This window comes from Salvia hispanica, chromosome 2, assembly GCF_023119035.1.
Source record: "Salvia hispanica cultivar TCC Black 2014 chromosome 2, UniMelb_Shisp_WGS_1.0, whole genome shotgun sequence".
Taxonomy (NCBI): domain Eukaryota; kingdom Viridiplantae; phylum Streptophyta; class Magnoliopsida; order Lamiales; family Lamiaceae; genus Salvia; species Salvia hispanica.
Window position 1 is genome coordinate 25362182 of NC_062966.1, and position 21093 is coordinate 25383274.

At 33.2% G+C, this 21093-nt stretch overlaps 3 protein-coding genes and 2 non-coding genes across 5 annotated transcripts; 1 reads left to right on the forward strand and 4 right to left on the reverse strand.

Moving 5' to 3' along the window:
- Nucleotides 1-1496: 1496 nt before the first annotated feature.
- On the forward strand, nucleotides 1497-8746 carry LOC125208443 (receptor-like protein 43). Its single transcript, XM_048108059.1, has 6 exons — nucleotides 1497-2028; nucleotides 4773-4988; nucleotides 5486-5629; nucleotides 6879-7022; nucleotides 7105-7176; nucleotides 7341-8746. The coding sequence occupies exons 1-6, from the start codon at nucleotides 1728-1730 to the stop codon at nucleotides 8573-8575; spliced, it is 2112 nt and encodes a 703-aa protein (XP_047964016.1). The 5' UTR covers nucleotides 1497-1727; the 3' UTR covers nucleotides 8576-8746.
- A 275-nt stretch (nucleotides 8747-9021) lies between these two features.
- LOC125208655 (pathogen-related protein-like) lies at nucleotides 9022-10952 on the reverse strand. Its single transcript, XM_048108308.1, has 4 exons — nucleotides 10785-10952; nucleotides 10577-10709; nucleotides 9446-9747; nucleotides 9022-9372 (listed from the first exon to the last, which is right to left on the reverse strand). Exons 1-4 carry the CDS (start codon nucleotides 10917-10919, stop codon nucleotides 9256-9258), a joined length of 687 nt encoding a protein of 228 aa, XP_047964265.1. The 5' UTR covers nucleotides 10920-10952; the 3' UTR covers nucleotides 9022-9255.
- Nucleotides 10953-15085: 4133 nt separating this feature from the next.
- LOC125208066 (pathogen-related protein-like) lies at nucleotides 15086-16498 on the reverse strand. The gene is made up of 4 exons (XM_048107614.1): nucleotides 16123-16498; nucleotides 15916-16048; nucleotides 15460-15761; nucleotides 15086-15371 (listed from the first exon to the last, which is right to left on the reverse strand). Exons 1-4 carry the CDS (start codon nucleotides 16255-16257, stop codon nucleotides 15243-15245), a joined length of 699 nt encoding a protein of 232 aa, XP_047963571.1. The 5' UTR covers nucleotides 16258-16498; the 3' UTR covers nucleotides 15086-15242.
- A 2291-nt stretch (nucleotides 16499-18789) lies between these two features.
- LOC125208735 lies at nucleotides 18790-18873 on the reverse strand. The gene has a single exon (XR_007174214.1). It is a non-coding gene; the product is annotated as a small nucleolar RNA SNORD96 family (small nucleolar RNA).
- Nucleotides 18874-19355: 482 nt separating this feature from the next.
- On the reverse strand, nucleotides 19356-19439 carry LOC125208757. The gene has a single exon (XR_007174234.1). It is a non-coding gene; the product is annotated as a small nucleolar RNA Z221/R21b (small nucleolar RNA).
- Nucleotides 19440-21093: the final 1654 nt, after the last annotated feature.

Below are 21093 nucleotides of genomic sequence, written 5' to 3' on the forward strand. Positions count from 1 at the left end.
ATCGGCGTGCGCTCGCCGGTTTCTTCGCCGAAATGCGGCTGGCCGTTTCCAATATTTCGGCTAGCCAGTGGTCTAGCCGCTATTGGAGATGCTATAAGTATTGGCACAAGAGTTCTTATTTTCTTGGATATAAAGAGTACCTAAGGGATTATTGTATTATCGTATACTGAATAAATAATGTATTTTTCTAATATCACAATTTTTTAAATAATATAGTATTGTTAATTTTAAAATATGTCTGCACTGCAACACCAATACTAGAGCCAGTGACGAAGCCAGAATATTAATGTTGGGGGGCCCAAACTACCATAAAAAATTTGTTGAGTATGATCAGTAGTAACGACGCGAAAACATGAGCAATATAAAAAGCCGCGCGTGAAAAACGGATGATGAGAAAATTAATTAGTGAATAGATTTTTTAGAGCATAGCACATATTTATTAATATTATATAAAATATTTTCATATTTATCAGGTCAAAGAATTATTTTCTATTATAGAACTACTAAAAAGCTAAAACAAATTACTAAACAAAACATAAACAAATAAAAGGCTCAAACCAAATGATGGTAAGAGTTCAACAACATCCCAATAAAAGAATAAACCAATCAAGGCCAATGAAAAAACCAAGTACCAACGTTAAACCAAAAACAATAACAAGCATACTCTTTATAATCAAATTTCATAGCAAATGAACTACTTGGATAGCTTCAAGATCAAATTTACTAGTGTTATGTTATATACTATTAATAATCATAAGTTAAAATTATTTAAACAAAATTACTAATATTATTAATAAATAAAACATAAATGAACAAAGCTATAGAAGAAATAGGGACCCAAATGTTCCTAAATTGAGTCGAACTCTGGCAAAAATCTTGACCAACTGCACTAGCTTTTCATATACTCCTACTTACTAACTTTTGCATATATATATTATATATACTAATTATTAAAATGGGCAAGGGGCCCAAGGGCCCCCCTTTTCCATCGTGCCTCCTCCCCTGACTAGAGCGTCCAAAAAACTACAACTACTTTGTTTTCTAAAGAATATAAAGATTTTTTAGACGACTTTTCTTTTCCTCATTAATTAGTTACATAGAAAAATTGAAATATACTCCTTATATACTATTCCATCCGTCCCACACGGTTTTAAGAAAAGTAAAGAATAGTGGATTGAAAAAGTTAGTGGCACATGAGGTCCATTTTTTTATATTAGTTTTATAATATAATGTGAGTGAAGTGAGTTAGTGGATATGAGATATATAATTACCATTTATGGTAAGTAAATGTGACTTTCATCGTGAGACGGAAGAAATAACAAAATGTGGTAGTTATTGTAAGAAAGAGGGAGTAGCATTTATACCTTCACTGCAATTATTTTTAGCTTTAAATGTGAAATAGCCAGTGGTCCTTGACTTGAATTATAATAAAAGGGTATCTCCAAGGCTTCTTGTTAGCTCACACATATTTCTTTTTCAATATGGAAAGAGTTTCCTCATTTTTCTTACTTTCCCTGTTCATATTGTTTTCTTGTCTTAGCTTTGCTACTACTCATCAAATCAACACTGATGAGTTAGCACTTCTTGCATTCAAATCCACCATAGTCACTTCAACTCCTTACAATATTTTGAAAAAAAATTGGACCATCGGAGCTTCAGTTTGCTCATGGATCGGAGTCACTTGTGATTCGCGTTATAGTAGAGTGGCTCATTTAAATCTTTCAAGAATGGGACTTAGTGGCAGCATCCCGCCCGAAATCGGAAATCTTTCTTCTCTTGTTTCTCTAGATTTGAGTCACAACTCTCTTCATGGCCCCTTCCCAAATAATATTTGCAGGCACAATAACCTTCAGATACTTAATCTGTCTAGAAACAATTTAGAGGGAGAGATACCACTGAGTTTGGGTGAATGTCCACAACTTGAGATTCTTGATTTGTTCGACAACAACTTTGGTGGATATTTGCCTACACAAATTGGGAACATCACACAACTTAAGATATTATACGTTGGTTGCAACAATATTAGAGGTATAGATATGTCATCCTTCTTTTATGCTTAGTTTTTTCAAACTCTTTATTTCTTTACGAAGTTTATAGATTCAATTGTTAACTCACACCTTAATTGCTAACTACAACTAATTTAAGATCATGAAAGTTTAAAGATCTACTCCCTCCGTCCCAGATAATTCGACCTAGTATTCCATTTCAGGCCGTCCCACATAATTTTTCTCATTTCACTTTTACCATTTTTAGTAGTGGACCACATATTCCACTAACTCATTCCTACTCACATTTTATTATAAAACTAATACTTTAAAAGTAGGGCCCACATTCCACCAACTTTTTCAACTCACTTTCCATTATATTTCTTAAAACTTGTGCCAGGTCAAAGTGTCCCAAATCAATTGGGACGGAGGGAGTAATAGTCTATAAATTGCCATGTGTAATTTCATTTTTCACTTTTTAATATTAAAGAAAGAATAACTACCAAATTTAGGGTCTAGTGGGGTGTTCGGTTTGCAAGTTTGTATCCCGAGATTATGTATGTAGTGTGTTTGGTTCATGAGATTAATTCACAACTCAATCCTAGATAGACAATCATGAGATAATTAGTCATAGCTAATCCCCTATGACTAAAACAATCTCACAACTCAATCTTAGATTATATCTTGGTATTATTTTATCTAGGAAACCGAACACCACCATAGTGTATAAAAAATTACCTCCGTTCCCCAAAATTTGTCCCACTTTGACCTGGCACGAGATTTAAGAAATGTAATAGAAAGTGAGTTGAAAAAAGTTAGTGGATTATGGGTCCTACTTTTATATATTAGTTTTATAATAAAATGTGAGTAGGAAAGAGTTAGTGGAATATAAGGTTCACTACCAAAAATGGTAAAAGTGAAATGGGACAAATTTTAGGGGACGGACAGAAATGTAAAATGGACAAATTTTCAAGGACGGATGTAGTATGTCACATGAAAATGTAATATAGTACTCCCTCCGTCCCGGAGTATTAGACTCACTTCTATTGGGCACATGATTTAAGGAATTGATTTTAAATAGTTAAAGTGGAGAGAGTAAAGTATGAGAGAGGGAAAAAGTAGGGGAGAGAAGAGAGAAAAAAGTAGGTGGAGAATAAAATAAGATAGATGTTTTTTGCTAAAAAAGGAAATGAGTCTAATATGTTGGGACATCCCAAAAAGAAAAGTTGGTCTAATACCTTGGGACGGAGGGAGTATCATATTGACATTATCCATGTATTATATTGGCATAGTTTGCAAGTTGTATTGATGTAAACTGCTTAACAAATTATAGGAAACTTCATGAAAAATTTTGAAATCGAAACATATGCACTAGGATCTCATTGGAATCCTTATAAAATTTTCTTTAGTTTGATGTATGTTGTGTGAAAAAATAATTTAAATTGAGATAGTTATATCCATTTAAAGTTTTGAGATATTTTTTAAAAGTTGGTTATAACTAATTTGTTTTTAATTGATATTAATACTTTTAATTGACAATGAAAAAGTAGGGGAGAGAAGAGAGAAAAAAGTAGGTGGAGAATAAAATAAGATAGATGTTTTTTACTAAAAAAGGAAATGAGTCTAATATGTTGGGACATCCCAAAAAGAAAAGTTGGTCTAATACCTTGGGACGGAGGGAGTATCATATTGACATTATCCATGTATTATATTGGCATAGTTTGCAAGTTGTATTGATGTAAACTGCTTAACAAATTATAGGAAACTTCATGAAAAATTTTGAAATCGAAACATATGCACTAGGATCTCATTGGAATCCTTATAAAATTTTCTTTAGTTTGATGTATGTTGTGTGAAAAAATAATTTAAATTGAGATAGTTATATCCATTTAAAGTTTTGAGATATTTTTTAAAAGTTGGTTATAACTAATTTGTTTTTAATTGATATTAATACTTTTAATTGACAATTTTTTTTTACAATGTATTGATATATGTGGTTGAATGATCTTATGTCTTGATTTAATTATATAATGTGTATCATTTATTTATAATTATCAATTTAAGTGTGAGTTAGGAATATAAATATATTATGTGCATGGACATATTTTAAGGAAACTGTTTACTAGTACTCCGTTATTGATCTCATATGCTTTGGAAATATACACATCACAATAGCTGTACTCAATTTCATGAAATTAGATAGGAAAACAACACCATAGCTCAAGATCTAGTAGTGTACAATTAATGCAAACTATATACTATTATTTTATGATAAAAATGATCTTGGTTCACATTTGGTTACTAGATGTTATAATAATATTGGGTGTGATTTGTAAATCTAACATTTGGTTAGTATATCGTTTGCCATGTTCGTTTGAATTTGTTGTGTGCTACAAAGTTAATACATCAGCATGATATAGTTGTGTGAAGCTGTTGTTTATTCTATTAATATTTTAATGTACTAGTGTATCTGTTTTAGTACCGTTCTCGATGTACTCCTGCTCGCCAATTTTTTATTTGAGCATTTTCCATTCATAAAATAAATACATCCAATCTAGACAAGTCGAAGCTGAATTCAGTTATCGGATATTAACATGAAAATTCTAGATATGTGAAAGATGGAGTTGCAATAAAGCAAATTTTAGGATTAAAACATTCAAAAGTTCATATAATAAGTAATATTTTTTACTATTTTAGCAAATTAGTAAATTAAATTAGCTAGTATTTAATTACAACTCTCTCTGTATATATAATTATACTAACTTTAGCTAAATATTTAATTTATAGGAATTATTCCACATGAGATTGGTCATCTTGATCATTTACAATGGATGGAGATGAGATTGAACAAGTTGTCAGGTCCTTTGCCGCCAGCCATTTTCAACATGTCTTCTTTGATATTGATTGAACTATCATCGAACACAATTACTGGGCTGTTGCCTTCAGAAATTGGGAACATGAAAGAACTGCGATACTTAATGCTTCACGATAATGCTTTAAACGGTAAGATTTCTAACTCATGTTAATTGTTAAGCATATTCAACCTTTTGGTATTGCATATAGGTCTACTTAGAAACTTGAAATGCTTTAAATTTATTTTGTTATCTCCCTTAATAAAATAATACGATCATAGAAAAAAAATATTATTTTCGATCGCATAAAGTAATACTATTAGTTACGAATGACATGAATTTTAATATAAAATTTTTAAATATAGGAAAAAAATAGTTAAAGTAATGTGAGTAGAAATGAGAGTAGCTTCAATAGAAAGAAAAAACTTACTATAAATTTGTAAAAAACTATTTTTGTTGATGGCCCAAAATAATAGTAGTAGAAAATGGCTAGTCTTAATTAAATGTATTTTCTTTATAAGAATTTTAATTCGCATTTATTGAAAATATACAACTCAATCTCTCAATAGACCGAATCATTCATTTTACTTTCTAATGTTATGATCGTTACACTTTTTGTGTGACTCTGATGGTGTCATTATTGGTTAGGTACTATTCCAAAAGAGATATGTCATCTTAATAAGTTGGAGCTGATGGATTTGTATTCCAACAAACTTAGCGGATTAATCCCAAGAGAAATGGGGAACATGACGACTCTCATTAGCTTATCGCTATGCAATAATAGTTTGAGTGGTATGATTTATTATTCAACTATATTCACAACTCTAATCTACTCCCTCCGTCCCGCTTAAGATGACACGTTTTCCTTTTTAGTTTGTCTCAACTAAGATGACACATTTCCTTTTTTAGTAACTTTCTCTTTCCAATTAATACATTCAACCACTTTTTCTCACTCTCATTAAAATATCAATATTTCTTTATCTCTCTACTTTAATACTTACCCCACCCTCTCTCTCTCTCCAATTAAACACTTTAACCAATAACTCCTAAAATCCTGTGCCGGCTATGCAATGTGTCATCTTAGCCGGGACGGAGGGAGTAACTAATTACTGCCCAACAACAGTTCTTTTAACCTATGCTATCTCCTCATAGTCTAAATAAATACTTCCCCTGCCCCATTAGAAATGCAACGTTTTCATTTTTGGGTTGTCCCAATAAAAATGAAACATTTTCTAAAATAGAAACAATTCTATCTCTACTTTTTCTTCTTACTTTACTCTCTCCTCATTAACTCACAAAACAACACTGCATAAAATCTTATGCCGGAAACCAAATGTTGCATATTTATTGGGACGGAAGGAGTATATTTTTATTTTGGTACAAGAATTTAGATAGTGTATTTAATGAAACGAAATGTCTCACTTTGGCCGGAACATTCCAAAAGAAAATATGTCTCACTTAGACTGCATAATGAATACTTTAAACATTTTATTGTGGTGAAATTCTGTGTGTCCAAACACTTTAAGAGTCACTACTAGGCGGGTCGGACCTGAATTTAGTTGTTGGGATATTTACAAGAAATCTATGATGTGAGAGGGGAATTTCCAATTAAACTCATGTTAGGACACAAATTCTAAAAGGTTCATACGCCACGATGATAAATGATACTCCCTCTAATCCCATATTAAATGTCTCATATTTCCTTATTTGGACGGTCCCTAATAAATATCTAATTTCATTTTTATTATTTTTAATAAATAGATCCTACATTCCAATAACTCATTATACTCAAAATTATTATAAAACTAATATATAAAAGTAGAGTTCACATTCTACTAATTTTTTCCACCTACTTTCCTTCACAAAGTCAAATAATTTCTTAAAATCCTCGTTTGTAAAATGTGGGACATTTAATGGAAACCGAAGGTAGTACTTTTCTCTGTAAAAATTATAGTACTGGCTTCTTGTAAACATTTTGGTGGAATTGTTCCGCAAGAAATTGGTCAACTTGACAATTTACCACTCCATGTTTTATGCGCAGGTGCTTTGCCTTCCGAAATTGGGAACATGTCTTCTTTAGGAGGCATTAACCTTTCAGGTAACACAATTAGTGGAGCATTGCCTTTGGAAATTGGGAACATGAAAGCACTACAATACTTGTTCTTTGACGACAATTCTTTTATTGGTAAATATCATTAATATGCATTTTCGTATATAAAAAAATTTCAATTATATCCTTGTTTATCTTTCAAATGAATTGATTGAAGGTACAATTCCATCCACCATTGGGTATCTATCAAATCTGCAATACTTTTTTCTCTCCTCAAACAAATTAAATGGTGAGCTCTCATCCTCAATATGCAACTTGCCATTTCTTCAATATCGTACTCACGAATCACACCTTGAAAGGAAGACTGTGACAATGCTATATCATTAACGTGCATTCTTGTATACAAAAATTTCAATTATATCCTTATTTATCTTTCAAATGAATTGATCGAAGGTACAATTCCATCCACCATTGGGAATTTATCAAATCTGCAATACTTTGTTCTCTCCTCGAACAAATTAAATGGTCAGCTCCCATCCTCAATATGCAACTTGTCATCGCTTTCATACCTTATTCTCACAAACAACACCTTGGAAGGAAGACTGCCACAATGCTATAGAAACTTTCTCATCTTTCATTTAAACTCTAATCAACTTAGTGGTCTCATTCCATCAACATTTACAAAGGGGTGTAGTCTTCAGTCCATCAATTTGAATGATAATAAATTGATAGGACCATTACCCGAATCTTTAATTCACTGTAAAAGTTTAAAGGGCATTGACATTGGAAATAACAGAATACAAGACGAATTTCCGTTTTGGATGGAAAGCCTTCTTAAGCTTCGGGTGCTAGTGTTGAGGTCTAACAAGTTTTATGGTAACATGTCACGTCATTCACCAACCAAGAATCCATTTCCTAAGTTGCAAGTTTTAGATGTATCCCACAATGAATTTGTGGACTCTCTACCTCAAAGATATTTCAAGAATTTTAGAGCGATGATGGTAGAGGTGAACGAAGTAAATCGCACAAGTTTTGTGGACATGAGGCTCACCTTCAAAGGCCAGGATCAGTTATTGAAAAATCTATTGCAAACCTTCACAATAATTGACTTATCCTCCAATAGATTCTCTGGAAATATTCCACCTTCCATAGGAAATCTTAAGATTCTCAAATACTTGAACTTATCCCACAATACCCTCACGGGGCACATACCTTCATCTCTTGGAAACCTAAGTGAGCTTGAATCGCTGGACTTGTCGACAAACAAATTGGATGGAGAAATCCCAAGTGAGTTGACAAGGTTGACGTTTCTTGCGACATTAAACCTTTCAATGAACAATCTTATTGGACAAATACCACAATCTAATCAGTTCTCTACGTTTGATAATGATTCATATATGAGAAACTCGGGATTGTGTGGATTTCCACTAACAAGAAAATGCGAGAATGGGTCATGGATGCAGCCTGTAGAAGAAGGTGATGATGAATACGGATTTATGGATGGATTTGGTTGGAGAAGTGTTGTGATGGGTTATGGAAGTGGATTCGTAGTTGGGATTGGAATTGGTTATATGATTATAAGAAGTGGAAGACCGCGATGGTTAGTCGAATTCTTTTTTGGCGTTGGATACAAATGTAAGACGAAGAAGAGGTGCAATAGACCTACATCAACATTCAGGGGAACTTGATTAAAAGCCAAACTGAGGATTGTGTGATTTTCTCGTGTTTGATTTGGAATTCTTGCTTGAGTTCAGAGCTTCTACTTGATTTGTATTTTCTACTCCTTTCTTTGTCTTTAATTTTCCTTTTGTATTCGTGCTCGTGTTTTCTATTTCTTATATTTGAGTTGTGTTTGACTATATGTTTCTTTCCGTTCTCATGTTATGTTAGAGAATGAGTTTGAATGGACGAAAAATTATGCGAACTAGGATTTGTGGATTTGCGAGATATAATCTTGCATACCGAACAATCCATAGCTAACATCAATTGCATTAGAACTTAGAATTGAAATGTCACTCAAACTCATCTAACAGAAAGTATTCATACATAATACTTAACCATGTAAATGAGGCAACCTTATAAGGTACTATCATTGTTTACAAGACATTAGGTCTAATTAATAACTGTGGTAAATCTTAAATGTTGAGCTTGTGGATTTACAATAGTATACATTGTCAAATACAAATAATATGCAGTAATCCATTTCTAGCGAAATAGAAATAACTTCAAATTTGCATGATAGCTACTCTCTTATTTTAAATCGAATAATACAAGACTAATCTTGATTGACAAATTTATTCAATAGCAAACACACAAAGACATTCCCTACATCAGCAAACAGATCACTTCCTTCTCACTTTCGAAATGATCAAGCCATGACGGGGCAGCCGGAGGGCGTTGCAGGTTCGGCCTTAATGAGGCCCGCCAGCAGTTCACCGCGGTCATGGAAGAACTCGACCTTCACAATCTTTGATTCTTCATTCAACTGTTTGCAAATTGTACAATTGTCAACAACATAACGTGAAAAACATACAAAGAAATGATAGATAATTCCTAACCTCAAAAATGGCTATTCCAAAGACCTCAATCAACTCCCCTGTTGGAGGGAGGTCTTTGTAAGAGCCCTCCATGTAACCCCAGTGCCTGTACTTGTATACAATCACTGGAGGCCCCGAGTAAACTTGAACGACTTCAAGGGCGAATCCTCGAGGGAAAACTTGCCTGAATGCAGCCATGGAAGACTCATTTGTCTCCTGATCGGGGTCGTACACCCTCAGTTTTGGTGGCAGTGATGTTTGGAGAAATGCATTGTAGCCTCCCCCAATCTTCCCAGTTTCCTCCAAAGTGAAATACTTCTTCCCTTCAATTTATAACTTGTCAGCGCTCAAGGACAAATTGCAGGCAAAAAATATTGAGCACTGACAAGTAAATTGTATGCCGCTGGAAAAAATATTGGTAGAGACTTTTATTGAGCATGCTTTCTTATATTAAAATATGGGATAAGGTTAACTTAAAATTTACGTTTTAGCATTTGTTTCTTTATACAATTTCGGTCCTTATTTTATACCTCAAACACCTACTTCCTCCGTTTCACTATAGTTGAGTCATTTTTATCATTTCGAAAAGTTTCTTCATAGTTGAGTCATTTCCATATATGGTAACTCTTTTCTCTTTCTTACTTTACTCTCTCTTACTTTATTTTCTCTACTTTATTCACTTTATATTTTATTCTCTCTACATTTTCCTCTCTCTTACTTTTTTATCTATTTATTTAACATATCCAACATCCCTTTCTTAGACTCTGTGCCCAAAAGTTCTGCATCAACTATAGTGAAACGGATAGAGTACTAATTTAGTCTTCAGTAACGTCAACTTAGCTAGGGATAGAGATATTTTAAAGCAATTTCTACAAATTCGACAATAGGAAAATGGACAAAATAGTTTGGTAGGGCCTTACGTGTGAATATGCCTATGCTCACAGATTGACATGTCATCTCAAAATAAATAAATAAAAGATTTCACGGATACACACTTTTTAGCACATCATTTCTCACTGACCAAAAATCAATTTGGTGAAAACAGATATACACCGATTATCTACACGAAACATAGATCAATCCTAGGAATTAAAGAATCAACCACCACAAAACCATTTTAATAGCTTAAAAATAAAAAGAAAATGCATGTACCATTGACACCAAGAACACATTTTTTGTGATCAAATGTTTTGTATTGATCTGGATTGGCCTTATGCACCAACTCCATCTCCCATGTCTTGACAAGATTCTGAACATACTCTTCCAAGGATCCAGCTGGCCATACCTATGAAACGACGAAGATAATTTCAATCTTGAATGCAAGAAAAGGAGGGTTAATTATGGTTTCATGTAAGCATACTTTAGTTCTTCCCTCTTCAAAGAACTTATCGATGATGGTGTAATCGGGAGGTCCGGCTATCCATTGGGTGGTCTCGATATCCTCCGGGGTCATGTAGGACCGGTATTTGTTGCCACCAAAGTTGGAAGTTGCCATGTTTTATGTCGAATAGGGCTGAGCTTATGCTGCTATAAGTGAGATGTGTTTGGTCGAAAGGATTGGATGCAACGCCATTTATAAGAAGAAACAGACTCGGAAATTTCCATGCAATTGCAAGAGTCAATTCGAAATTTTGCTTATTCATTGCAAGAAAGGTTAAAATTTGTTTATTAAGTATGGTTAACCATTCTAATGCAAAATAGTATTCTAATGTTCTAACATACCAACAATCCATAGAAAAATAGATACTATAATAATTGCTCTGCACTACTCATATTAACCTGTTTAGGGTGATTGGTCATTATTTTTAGTTAGCATTATTATGTTTACAATTACACAATTACTCAAAGATTCAAGTTTTATATGGAACAATAAATATATCAACGCTAAGAGTATAATTAAACTGAAATACGTAATTGCAAATTCGCTATGGACTATATATAATATATATAATGCATCTCTGATTTTATAAGGACTTTTTAAATTGAACTTAATCGTATTGTAAATAAAGCTTGTATTTTTCAATATTATTAAGTACTATATTTTGTACTAACACATAAGTCAATTTTTAGACAACTTAAAAGAATGTTCCTTGATTATTTTAGGGATGTCAATTGGGTCAACTTAGCGGGTGGATTCGGGCCAACTACTGGGATTGCGGGCTAATTGGATTGTAATTTTATAGGTTTGTACATATTCAGCCCTAACCCTAAATGATTGGGTTTCGGACTTGCCCATCGGACAAATCGGGTTGCTACCGATAAAATTAACATGTGGTCAATTCAATACATAATGATAAAAAATAGTCATTTTTATAGCATGTACTAGATCTTATAATTATGATAATTTTAAGATACATATTTAAAGTCAAACATAAGTAAATAGTAGTAGTACTAATTTAAAATTTGTGTAAATAAAATGAATTATATTTTAAAAAAATTTATATCATACTTAGAAATAGAATATTTTATATTGTTAATAGTATGATTTTTAAATTTAATTATTTATTATTATATTAATAAAAATCACCATAAATGTATATTAAATACATAAAATTGATTTTTTATAGTTATTTACGTTATCAAATAATGAAATGGAATTATGTGCCAAACATGAAGAAATAATTGATAATAGTTGTACCTAGGTCCATCCACCGGGCCAGCCCACCAGGTTTCAGCTCTAGCCCTATTAGGTTGTGGGCTATTCGGATTGTAATTTTATCGGGTTGAAAATTCTCAGTTCTAGCTCTCTATATTTATTGGGCTATTTGGGCCGGTCTACGGGTTGCGGGGTGCATTTACATCCCTAATTTTTATGTCATTTAAAGAAGATTTCAACGTGCATGTTTATAAGCATATTATTGCTTTTAAAAATCAGCTTAATCGATATAGCCTAAAATTTTAATTTGGTCTAAGTGAACAACAAAATACGAATTGCATTTGTAATTTTTTTTAAAATAAGACTTCATTGTACGCTTAAAATTTGGATTATAGTAATTAATAAAAATAAGCATGTCCATATTTTAACAGGTGCAATTGCTATTGAATTTGTAATTTTGATTTACTAATTAAATACATTTTCAGTCAAGCAATAGTAGGTTTGTGACATAATTTTCTTTAAGCTTTTAAGTCAAACTTTAAAATACTATTATAATTTTCAGTATTATACTAGTACTTTTTTTTCAAGAACCTCAAAGAATTTTCAAACTCGATAGTGTATAAAACTGAGGTTAATATAATTTTTTAAGAAATACTTTTAGTTTTCAAACCCAATACACATATTTTTTTCAGAAATGCTTTCACTTTTCAAACCCGAGATAATATTCTGAGTCTGCGCCGTAATAAAAGATTGTAGTCAAAGATAGATATTTTTCTTCTATTTATATTTTGGAATAATTTGACCGATGAATATGAAAAGATTTTAAAACTCAATTTTTCTTTCGGGTAAATTTTTACAGCAAACGATTCTCGGTTATCAGAAGAATCAGATTGCAAATCGTCAAACTCAAATTCATCATCTAAACGTGTCGCACTAAAACCTCCTTTCTTAATTCAATTGGTTAACTACATATCTAATGCTATCAACTTCCGTCCAAAAAAAAATAATCTTAAAAGTTAAATGCAAAAAAAATGTCTTTGGACTATGTTGGATGCATATTTGCGATACTTCATGAAAATAAATTACAACCGCAGTGTTTAGATAAAATTATGGGCGAGCAAAATAACTGAAAACCGAATATCCAAACTGAACCAAACCAAAATTTTAAAATTCGGTTCGGTTTTTTCGGTTTTTCGGTTCGGTTCGATTTTAAAAATACAAAAATTTTGATTTTTCAGTTCGGTTCGGTTTGGGCGAAAAAAAAAAAAACCGAAAAACCAAATTATATTTTAAATATATTATTATATATTTTTATCCTATTAATTTAGTATATTATATCATATATATAATATATATTCTTCTAATATATTTTTATATAATAAATATTATATATATTATATTAATTTTATATTTTATATATTTATATTCTATTAGTATATATAAAATAAAATAAAATAGATATATTAAAATATACTATTTTTTTTGGTTTTTCAGTTTTGTTTTGAAATTTCGGTTTTTTCGGTTTGATTCGGTTTTTTAAGTTCTGTTTTCGGTTTTTGGTTTTCGATTTTTCGGTTTTTCGGTTCGGTTTGGTTTCAATTTTAGCCTAAATTCGGTTTTTCGGGTTCGGTTCGATTTAGGCGAAAAACCGAACCGAAACCCGAATGCACACCCCTAGATAAAATTACTTTTAATTCATTTGATGTATTTTTCACGTTTTTACACTTTTTCTTTCTTGTTTTGCACTTTTCAACCTCAAGGGCACTATTAACCGCCAATGGCACATTTAATGCAGATGCACATTTGTAAGCTTTAGGCGGAATTTATTTTGCCCAACATTTGCTAAGATAATAAAAGTATTTGGTGATTGTATATATGTTTTAACTTTTCAACTTCTCTTCACAAAACATTCGGCGATAGGGAAGAAGTTGTATCCCCCTTGCGTTGGTCCATTATCTTTGTTATAGTGGATGTAGCTCGGAGTTGGACCCATGGTTTTTTCCCGCGTTGGGGTTTTCCACATAAATCTCGTCCTTTTCTTTATTGTTTTTTTATATTTTCTACTCCCTCCGTTCCATAGTAATAAGTCATTTTGTCATTTTAGTAAGTTCCATAGAAATAGAGTCATTTCCTTTGTTTAGTAAAAAGTCAACACATTTTTCCACGCTTACTTTACTTTCTCTTATTTTTTTCTCTATTCATCTATCTACCTTTTTCATTTTACACTTTATTCAGTCTTCATCTCTCTACCTTTTTCATTTTACACTTTATTCAGTCTTCATCTCTCTACCTTTTTCATTTTACACTTTATTCTCTATTTACTTAACTTACCTAACACAATTTTTCCTAATCTCCGTGCCGAAAAGAAACACCTCCATTACTATGGAACGGAGGGAGTACTTGATTGGTCCGAGTGGAGAGGTGATAATTATCTTTGATTTTTTTTTTAATCGTTGCGCCACTCCTCCCCAACTTATTAACAGTTTTTGCTCATAGACATTTTCTAAAATATTGAAATTCATTTCACTCGGTTACTTCAATTTTTTCATGAATAGAAATCACAACATATTAACAACGTGGTAAATTAAAAAAAAAAAAAAAAAAAAAAAAAAAAAAAAAAAAAAAAAAAAAAAAAAAAAAAAAAAAAAAGAGTTCAATAATGTCATTGAGGCTCGAAAAAGTAAAATGAGAAAGAAAAAGTGAAAACAGTACCTTAAATGAATTAAAATTTTATCTTGACTGTAATTTATTTTCATATAGTGCTGTAAATATGCATCATACATTGTCTATAAACCTAGTAGATGTCATGAGATTTTAATAAAATTAATGAAGCATTAGAAAAATAGATAAAATGGTTGAAATGATTATGTAAGTTAGGACACGTATCATTAGAGCACTATTGTGTGCTCAATATCCAACTCCCATCTCCATGGAATTAAATGTTGCAACTGTGATCTGGTTATAAGGTGTCTATTTCGACTACAACACACTAGGCCTAAAAAAATTGATAAAATTGGCCAAATACATTGCAACCCAATTTTAGCCAGAATGAAGAAAACTTCAAATATGCAAGAAATTAGATTTCCATTTTCAAATTGAAGAATACAAGACTAATCCCGATTGAAAAATTTATTCAAAAGCTAACACACATACACATTCCCCCACATATTTCCAAATTCATTCCATTAAAAAAAAAAAAAGAAAAACACATCATTTTTCTCCTCAAGCCATGAAGGGGCAGCCGGAGGGCGTTGCAATGCCCTCCGAAGGTTTGGCCTTAAGGAGGCCCGCCAACAGTTCGCCCCGGTCATGGAAGAACTCAACCTTCACAATCTTCGATTCTTCATTCAACTGTTTGAAAATTGTACAATTGCCAACAACCTTAGATCTCACAACATCACATAAACAACATACAAAGAAATGATAAGATCATTCCTACCTCGAAAATGGCCATTCCAAACATCTCAATCAACTCCCCTGTTGGAGGGAGGTCTTTGTAAGATCCCTCCATGTAACCCCAGTGCCTATACTTGTATGCAATCACTGGAGGCCCCGAGTAAACTTGAACGACTTCTAGAGCGAATCCTCGTGGGAAAACTTGCCTGAACGCTGTCTGGGACGACTCATACGTCTCCTGATCAGGGTCGTAGAATCTCAGCTTCGGTGGCAGTGATGTCTGGAGAAACACATTGTAGCTTCCCCCAATCTTCCCAGTTTCCTCCAAAGTGAAATACTTCTTCCCTACAATTTACTTCCACTTTTACTAGTCAGTTCTCACGGATTGACATATCATTTCTACACGAAACATTGATCAATCCTACACTAGGAATTAAACAATCAATTGACAAAATTACACAAAAAGAAATGAATTTTCTAGCATAAGAAATGCATATACCATTGATGCCAAGGACAAATTTTTTGGGATCAAGTGTTTTGTACTGATCTGGATTGGCCTTATGTACCAACTCCATCTCCCATGTCTTGACAAGATGCTGAACGTACTCTTCCAATGATCCAGCTGGCCATACCTGTGAAATTGAAGAAAAAAAATCAATCTTGAATGTAAGAAAAGGAGGGCTATATATGGTTTTATGCTTCTTACATTGGTTCTGCCTTCTTCGAAGAACTTATCGATGACGGTGTAATCGGGAGGTGCAGCTCTCCATTGGGTGGTCTTGAGATCCTCTGGGGTCAGGTAGGATCGGTATTTGTTGCCACCGTCGTTGGAAGCTGCCATGTTTTCTGTTGAATTGGATTGAGGTGATGCTGTGAGTGAGATGTGAGTTGGTTTATAAAGAGGGTACTTTCATCGAACAGTTTGTGTCCATTCTCATTGGCGGAGTTATGAAATTTCCTTCCAATTGCAGAAGTCAATTTAGAAACTTTGTTTAAAGATTCTTCAGCTACCGTGGTTTGAATATGCACATGGCGAATTCATAATTTAACTTTGCAATCTCTTCTGACACAGCAATTGATACCAAATTATGTGGATCCATCTTAATTAAAATTTCTTCAATTTTCAATTAATTGTTGACCTCAAGTGGGTGTTGATTAAGATAGATGAACGATGCATGCCAAAAATCAATATTGTTCATATACAGTTTATTCTGAATTTGAGTAAAATTAGAATCTAATACAATAACTCCAACAGTTTATGTAGATGATGACAATGAATATCTAATTTACAATTTGTATTAAATTAAAAAATAAACACACTTTAAGAAATTTGTAAACATGTTTACAGAATTCAAAATGTTTGTTATAGTAAATTAAAAAAATTCAATTTATGTATCCATTGTATTAATATATCAATGAATTCTAATATTTTCTTGAAAAAAAATAAAGCCTTTTATATTCTAGTTATTTATATTTCAAAAATAATTATTGAGGTATTGAATTAATTATCAATTTAGAAAAGAATATACAATAATGCAGTAAGATTGTGAGGTAATTAAGGTTGTAAGTTATTGGGAGCTATTAGAGTGTATACGGGTTTATTTTACAGTATCATGTTTTACGATAATTTTCAAATTCCTCTTATGTTAAATTGAGTCAGGACCATTGCACTGGTGTGAGAGAGATAATACTATCTTCCTCATTTGTGGATTCACTACTTGAACCATGATTTTAAGCAATAGGACTACTATCATTCACAATTTCGTACTCAACGAACAAACCTTGTTTAATTAGACTATTTATTCTTCATCAACTATCAACTACGGATTATAAATCACGAGAGTAGAACAACTCTAGAGGTATATAATAGGGCATGATTCAAATTACTTTATAAGGACCTAAATTTTTTGCAATTCTACTATAAACCTTCCAAAAACATGAATTGAAACAAGTTTTAATGCCAACAGAACACATTGGTGTGTCAGAACTCGCAACCGACTCCACATTCAGATCCACCGGCATCTGGCCGCCACTGGCCGTGATCTCCGTCCTCTTAGGTACATCATCAACAGCGCTGCACGGGTTTTGGAAATGGCCGGGACTCATTATAGATAGAGTGAACTGCCTAATTAGGTCCTAAACTTGTAGTGTCTCACCTTTGCTGGTACTCACTTGTAGTGTCTCACCTTTGCTGGTACTCAAACTTGTAGGTTATGCACGTTTGAAGGGTTTTTACACTTTTTAGCATTGTTTTTGGACTTTTAAACCCCCAAAGAGGTAAAGGGCAAATTTATCCATACATTCTCCATTTTGCTGACATCAATCTCGCTCTCACACAATTCTCATTTAATTTTGTATTTTTGCACTCATTCACTCTTTGTTAATAAGTCAGTGATTTGGAGCCCCCTTTCGGTGTCTTTTTTTTTAGTCATCTTGACGGAGCTTGATTGGGAGACAAGCAACGGCTAGAATTCTTGGGAGGGAGAGAGAGGGACTTGGTGGAAGGCGAGCATGAGGAGTTTGAAGGTTGCAAGCCAGACGAGGAAGAAGCCGGTGGTAAATAGGCATACCACTGGAAGGAACGAGGCAAGCCCGGCGCCGGAGCTCCGCAACATCGTGGCGGTGATGTAACAATAGGTTAGAGATAGATAAGTGGAGAGCCATACCTAGATGAACTTGTGATTTCTCCTTCCATACAATATTTTAGCACCTTCTTCAGCTCTCCTCCAATACCAAGAATGAGCTCGCCAACCAAGAATGAGCTCAATGTATCTCTTCTCTCCTTATTCCTTTCTCTCCATATATTGATACAGCTTTCGACCCAATTTTTATTGTCATGGCTCTGGATAGGAGGAGATCCGCCCCAGGAGAGAGAGTGAATGCAAAATTACAAAATAAAAATGGAACTGTGAAAGAGAGTGTGATGTCAGCAAAATGAAGAATGAATTAACAAATTTACCCTTCACCCTTTTGGGGGTTTAAAGGTCCAAAAACTGTATCAAAAAATGCAAAAAACCTCAAACGTGCATAACTACAAGTCTGGATACCGCTGATGATATTTTTTTTGTTTAGGTACCGCAAAGGTGAGACGCTACAAGTCCGCTACAAGTCTAGGGCCTAATTAGGCAGTTCACTCTTTTAGATAAAGCGAAAAAGAGAACAGAATAGAAGAGAGAATGGTGTGAATGAAATGTAAAATGAGAGAGTATATATAGAAAGTGAAAAAAATTCAAAAAAATGAAAAACGCGTGCACTCGGGCACGGGCGTCCGTCGGCCTGCAGTGGCACTCGTCCATTACCTCGCCCGGACGATCTAATAATATGATTTACTGCTACAAAGTTAATGTAAAATTGGAATTAAAATATTGAAATATAGCCTCAGAATTGCAGAATATCATCACGGGAAAATCAGTCCCGAAAGATGGTGTAATTTGATAATAGATTTCATCACTGGCCATTGATAAATCGAAAATGGAAGGGTAAAAAAAGGAACAAATGTTTTTCTCATGGCCAATCCCAAGAGATAATGGCGGCAACCCGCTACCCAAGGCGATAGGATATGACAACGCTCGCCGTCGGAAATCGCAATCTCAACAACGGCTAAAGCTTTCTCTACCGACGAATCACACTGAGTTATACGAACATCAATAATTGCTCGCCCCAATTATCAATAAAACATCGCGAAAAAACAGATCGAAAATCAAATTCGAATTCAATTGGAACAAACTGCGAAAATATGTAAAGCAATGGAAGGAACCATCAGTGACCAAAGTATATCCCCAGAAGCATTGAGCTGATGTACGGTCCGCATCATGGTTTGAACTTTCTTTTACAAGAAAGATCGCATCATTTGGCTCCAAATCAATTTTCAAAATCATGAATCAATTAAGGAAAGAAAAAACAAACAGATCAGAAAATTCTTGAAATTAGAATAGAATGAGGCTCAGAAATTGTATGGGTTGAGAGATTATCATCACTAGATCAGAGTGGTGCATGACATTCTCTAAATTCCAATCACAGCCAAATCAAACACAAAATCTAAAAGATTGTCATAAGAAAAAAATCAGTAATCGAAAGGGGGGCACGGTGATAGTACAATGGTTGTGCAGATCTGAATATATATACACACTCACGCAGATCTTGAAGAGGAAACCCTAGTGGTTTAGTAGGCCCATTTAAGTATAGGGCCTTTTGGGCCCAAATTGACAAGTTAAAAAGTCTAATATTAATGGAGCGGTGATCATATCCAAGGCCCCATAAGTCGTTAACCACAAATTAAGAGTACTCATTCCGTCCGCGAATAGGAGTCCCGATTCACTTTTACGGTAATAGGGTATCACCATCCACTAACTCATTCCACTCACATTTATTTAAAAATAATATATACAAGTGAGATATCCTTATTCCACTAACTTTTTTCCACTCACTTTTCTTAACATTTCTTAAAATCTGGGCTGCCAATAAATTGGACTCCTAATAGCGGACAGAGGAAGTATATCTAATCCCGCCCCGATATGTGAAATTATAAGTTCACATACGGGATCGAGTATTTTGGATGCAGAGTTAAGTTTGTAATCGGGCCGACCTGCTCGAGTTGTCGAGTTATTCGATTACAGACCATACTGATTATAAATTTTAAAGTTTAACCCCAAATTGTAAGGTTTTGGGCGCTAACCCTTCGATTCAATCAAGCTCAAAAATTTTACTATAATTTAAATAATATATTTATGTTTATAATTTTAAAAATATAAGAAATGAATACATAAACAAATGAGTATTATTTCGACATCGAACTAATATGTAACTTTTAGAGATGCGAGAATATACATTTATATTCAATAACTATGAGTAAATAAATAAATATAAAGATAATCAAAAAATGTTAAACAACGAAAAAAAATTAAAGAGTTGTGAAAACAAAAATCTGAATTGAAATGAAATAAAAAAAACAAAAATTAATTAAAAAAATACGACTCCCTCCTCTGGCCCACTCTAAATGGAGAATTTATAATTCAGCACAGAGTTTTATGAGTAAAATTGAGGAAATAAAGTAAGAGAGAGAAAAGTAGAAAAAGTGATGATTCTATATTCAGAAATATGTCATTTAAAGTGGAATGGATGGAGTGTGTCTTGTGGCGAGTGACCCGCGGAGTTTCGGAAGATGTCTTCTATTGATGGCTTGAAGTGCTAACTTGCCACATTTGGCCATGGACACCATGAAATAAATCATGTCAAATAATACACCAATGCATAAATGAAAATGTTTGAAGAAAGTTACCTTGAAACATAGGACTTATTAATCTCGAGAGCCCTCAAGCAGAATTCTTATCAACAATATCTCTTCATACCAAGAATCTAGCAGCATCAACTCAGTTCTTGTGCTAGAATTCTAAATCAAAACATTCTTTTCGTTCCAAATTCATGTCTAAACAATTTGTCATTTTCGGGCTAGAATGTATGCATTTCTATTTGTATCTAAACATGAAAATATGCAAATTTTAATGCGATTTCTAATAACATTAGTTTCAAACCATCTACATCAAAGAATTAGAAAATTTGCAAACAAAATACATAAATGCGACATCTACTTCATTAGTATATAAACATTGTGATGTGAATTCGGGTGTGCATCGCCGAACTCTCGCATTGGTATCAGAGCTGAGGTTTGATGGACCTG